This window comes from Triticum urartu, chromosome 3A (assembly GCF_056163025.1).
Source record: "Triticum urartu cultivar PI428250 chromosome 3A, HENAU_Tu73, whole genome shotgun sequence".
Lineage (NCBI taxonomy): Eukaryota > Viridiplantae > Streptophyta > Magnoliopsida > Poales > Poaceae > Triticum > Triticum urartu.
The window spans coordinates 746,927,294-746,932,290 of NC_141875.1; the positions used below are offsets into that span (position 1 = coordinate 746,927,294).

Sequence of the window (4,997 nt, forward strand, 5' to 3'; positions counted from 1 at the left end):
ATGGTCGTTTGATACAATTTGCCAATCATGGATGTAAACACTTCGGGTTTTCTATTTCATTTTTCCTCACCTACACGTAGCTTTGGTCTTTTACGACTTTACTAGTTTTTGACATATTTTGTATATGTGTGTTGGTATTGGCTCTGTGTATCATTATTCAGTACATAACTAGCAAAGCGCTTTCTAACAAACATGAGTATAGTTTTGTCATTGAAATGCTGGTATAGGTTTTATGTCTTTCCACCCTGTTTAAATGGCTTCATTACAACATGGCATGGTTTTGACTCATGGTGGATAAGGTGGCACCATTATGCTAGCTGACTGTGGTCCTCAGAGGCTACATTGTCGTCATCATGTTTCTTGTTGTTGTCATCGTAGTCCTCATCATCCCCGGGGAGACGGTCGAGGTAGTTAGCCCGGGCCTCGAGCGCGAGCAGCTGGCAGACGAACCAGATGAGCGCGGCATCAAGGGCCAGCAGGGCGCCTCCACCGAAGTGGCCGTCCATCTTGTCCGTGTTTGACGGGCAGCTCATGGTGCCGTCAGGTTGTATTGGCAGCTGGTACCGGAGGTTGGCCGCCTGCGTCTTGGTCGCTCCCACCAGCATCACCAAAGCCGAAACCGAGACCAACCTATTTTCATGATTAATCCCATGGAGAAATGGTAATTAGTTACTTCACAAAACAGATAATTGATGAACGACCTTAATTAATTACTTCCTTTGTAAACTAATATAGGATCGTTAATATAGGATCATTCAGATCAATAAAGTAGTGATCTAAACGACGCTGTATTACTTTACCGAGGGAGTACTTAGATAGCCAGCTAAATAAAAGGGTTCATTTAGTTACTCGGCGACGATGAAGAAGACTATGAGGATGGTGCTTCGAAGCAGAGCTCGGCGAGGAACTGATGCAGGTTGCTGGTTGGTCTTGTTGGTAGGGTAGGGGTAGAAGACGGCACGGTGGCCGATGAGGATGGTGATTAGCAGCGAGATCACCGAGAGGATCCCCATGACCACGCTGAGACGTGAGAAGTCGCACATGACATAACCATCTCCGGTGACGGTACCTGTTCCAAACTGAGGCTGCAATCGATAGAGGCATCCCGTAGGTTTAGTATTTTGGAAATAATAACCTAATAATCAACACAAGTGAACAAGTGAACCAGATGAACAGGACGAGCAATTTACCTTTTTGTTTTCGGCAACGATGCCGAATACGAAGGCCTTCAAGCCAAAGTAGCAGAGAAGAAGGGCGAGCTTCGACCAAGCTGAAGCCGCCATTGTTGATGCTTGCAGTACGTAGCTGCTGCTTCTGATTTCTGATGAGAGGATCGTTGCTTTGTGTTCCTGCTGGGTGCTAAGTAATACCTTAGTAGCTTAATCAACTCTTTTGGATCTATTCGGGGCCTCGTTAGGATTACTATGCTGCTTGCCGCCATTTCTTATTCTTTGTTACGGGGAAATCTATGCATGTACAAATTACTTATCGCTGCTACCAAAATCTCAAGGAACGGTATGCTTACTATGTGGGTTTTGATCTTCTAGTTTTTCTTATTTCTCACTAACACAAGGAAAAATAAAATTTATATGATGATGGTGTTCCTCAACCGTGCAAAACTCAATGTTTTGTGTGGAATCAGACCCCTTGATCGTGCAGCATCATTCAACCGATATGCTTGGCTTGTCGCGGTATTGGACATCTATTCTGTAAAATATTGTGTAGAATAAAAATCATTCGTTAAAATATAAATATGCGAGAATTGGTTGGAGTAACAGCATTGCAATCTCCGCTTTCCCGCAAAAAAGAAAGCTCTGGTAGCCACGTGATTACATGATGGCTTTCGTAAGCACAGTCCCATATGTTTGTGCAGTAACTTTTTTGGAGAATGAAGAAAAAACCCATTGCAATGTACAGCTGTCCAGGCCTGGTCTGCAAAGCCCATTGCCGTCTGCCTTCTTGTATCGATCGAGGGTTCGAAGACGACGCCACAGCCGCCTCATCACAATCGCTCTATTCTTCTACGTACGTCTGCCTTCCGATTGATCCGATCCACCGCAGCGAGGGCTTGCTGTCGACGACGGACGAGCCGATGGAGGACGACCTCTTCTCCGAATACTCCTACACTGAACTGCGGGTGATTGTCAGGGAGAACCTGGCGAGCTTCCCAGAGGCGGGGGCGCTGAGCCCCTCGGAGCTGGAGGCAGCGGTGGGCCGGATCATGTCGCAGTCCGACCCGTCAACGCCAGCGCCGTCTCGGGCCGCAGGCATGGTCCGGCTGTCGGACGAGGACATAGCCGTGTTCATGTACCACAGGGAGTCGGAGGCCCCCAACATCGACAACCTCCCCGGCGGGGTGTTCCCGCCGGGGTGGATCGAGGAGCGTAGGCGGCAGCTAGACGAGCAGTGCCGTCGTTGGCCAGCTGACAAGAGGAAGACTGGCGGGGACGACTGCCTCCAGGTGCTTCTGCCCAAGATCAGGGTGGACCTGCTCGCCAGGGGCTACGTCTGTTAGACTTAGAGATATATTCAGTTGTAATCTTAACTACTTATCTCCTCCTCTCCCTTGTAACCAGTAGAAGAAAGTACATTGTGAATATGTTTTAAAGCCAGCTGAACTTTTTTGAAATAAAATTTACTGTTCTTCTACTGGATATTTGTTTGTGTTTTCCTTTGTTTTTTTCTTCACTCCATTTTTGTCTATTTCTTTTGTTCTTTCCAGTTTTCAAATATTTTTCTTATCTTTCCATTTTCCATTGTTTATTTCTTTCATTTTTTTAGTTTGTTCATTTCCCTCTTTATTGCCTTTTTGATTAATAAAAAACACGTTGGTCTATGTGAGCATACGATTATTTGTGAAGAAAGTACATTGTGAATATGTTTTAAAGCCAGCTGAACTTTTTTGAATACATGGTGAATATTGTTTGAACATATCATGATTTTTTTAAGCCTAGTGAACATAGTGAACACTATTTTTCAACATGGTGGACTGCTTTTAGTAGCTTATATAAAACTTGCACATGCTGAACATATTTAAAACATGGTGAACATTTTATTAGAAGGTGGACCTTTTTTTAGCAAATGTAGGGAACAGTGAATCAAATGACAGGCCGACGATTCCACATGAATTAAATAAACTTCAAATGTAGTATACAAAAAACACGAACAAAACCCTCTACCGACAGTACAACATCACTTCCACCAATGTGGTTGGTGGTCCTTATCACTATGTCGCCAAGCTGCCCAGCGATGCATAACTTTTTTCCAGATTAAGCATGGGCCCTTGCTCAGATCTGGTAAACCCTTCTTTCATTCATCACTTAGAAAGTACCAGCAGATTGTGCTTTGTGGAGACCCCGGAACGACACCATCCATGAGGGGAATGCAAGGTGTTGACCTGCCAGTTTTCATGTCATAGACCATGCCCCGGTCCCTACCTCTCCCACCGATCCAGTACACACAATCACCCTTGAGTCCTGGAACACCTTCCGCATATATCGACATTGCATTGTTCCTCCCAACAAACACTGAGTGTCCCCTTAAGTCGGCCACGATGTCCCAATATGGTCGGCGCTGGGGGTCATACCTTAAAACAAATATTTCGTCATGTTCTACACGGCAACGACCCCCTCCTGGCAGCTGCAAAATAACCGTGCATGCCGCATTCCTCCAGATTTGTTATAGGTTACCATCGCAGAACACAATGTTATTAACACTAGTGAAAGTTGAGATTGTATTATATGGCGGGGCGAAACTGGTGGCGGCATCGAACGGTAGGTTGCTTCCCACAGACGACAACAATGTCTCCATAGTAGCCGGCGCGTTTAGATCCGGTCCTGTCCCATACATCTGCATGATTCGCTTGTTGTGCACTGCAGGACATGCTAATGTGTGGACCTCGAGGATGACAGGTTCACGGCGGCGGCGCTGTGGCAGGTGGAGCACGTGGACATCTCCAAACCGAGTGAGGCAGTAGACCATACCATTTTTGTGGTAGAGGAGGTCGACGATCTGGTCTCCAGCGGCGAGGCGGATGGGGTCGAGGACGGCCCACCTCCTGGCCCCAGCGGTGACATAGGCAAGCCTATTGATGTCACATATCACGGCGGCCAGGAAGTCGTCAGTGGTGGGGTTGGGCGCAAAGACCATCTTGGAGACAAGGCGGCTGTCGTAGATCAGCGGGGGCAAGAGGATCTCGGCAGCCATGACTGGGTGGAAGAGGCTGAGTAGACTATGACCACCGTCGATGCAGACGGAGAGGGAAAGCCATCCGCCACAGCAGCCAAGACAGGTCCTAACCGAGGGGATTGTGGTGAGGTTGAATGAGCGGCACGCGGAGGGGCAGAGCTTGCCTGAAGGGATGGGATTGAGCCCAAAGGAGCGACGCGTGAGGATCGAGGCTGCAGTGGTACGACGCTTGATGGCGGTGGTGATGTAGCGCTTGATGGGGTCGTCGCCGTGGTCCACGAGCAACGACGGAGACGGTGGCATGAGCGCGGAACGCCAAGTCGGGCATGTTCCCCGCGCACTCGCGTAGCACTTGAGGTCATCAAGTCCGTCGGCGATGCGGCAGACAAGCTCTGGCAGCAGATCTGCCCATGACATGGCGGGGCAAGGATTTTGGCGAGGTTGGGGAATTTCTTAATGAAAAACGAGGGGCTTTCGCTCACACACAGAAAGAAAGAAAGAGAGAAGTTGAGTGCCCTGGCCTATGATGGAAATCTTTTAAAGCGTCTGACTGAGCCACGGAAACGTGCATGCGGAAATTGCGGTAACAGTTGTATATAAAATTTAATTAATGCATCCAGAACTCGTGATTTCCTTCCACCAAATCAATATAGAATTTAATTAATGCTTCCAGAAATTACGTAAAACACTCAAATGTTTTTCCTTGGTAAATCGTGATTTCTTACTTTTTTGTTGTTATTTTTGGTATGTCGTGATTTCTTGAACATAGACATATGCTCCATCGGTCCCGCATTAGCTGGCTCGAATTT

The 4,997-nt window shown here is 47.3% G+C and overlaps 1 protein-coding gene and 1 pseudogene across 1 annotated transcript; both read right to left on the minus strand.

Annotated features, from left to right (window-relative positions):
- Nucleotides 1-308: 308 nt before the first annotated feature.
- LOC125547424 (uncharacterized) lies at nt 309-1,283 on the minus strand. The gene is made up of 3 exons (XM_048711287.2): nt 1,191-1,283; nt 850-1,085; nt 309-630 (listed from the first exon to the last, which is right to left on the minus strand). The coding sequence occupies exons 1-3, from the start codon at nt 1,281-1,283 to the stop codon at nt 309-311; spliced, it is 651 nt and encodes a 216-aa protein (XP_048567244.2).
- A 2,026-nt stretch (nt 1,284-3,309) lies between these two features.
- On the minus strand, nt 3,310-4,605 carry LOC125547425 (uncharacterized; annotated as a pseudogene).
- Nucleotides 4,606-4,997: the final 392 nt, after the last annotated feature.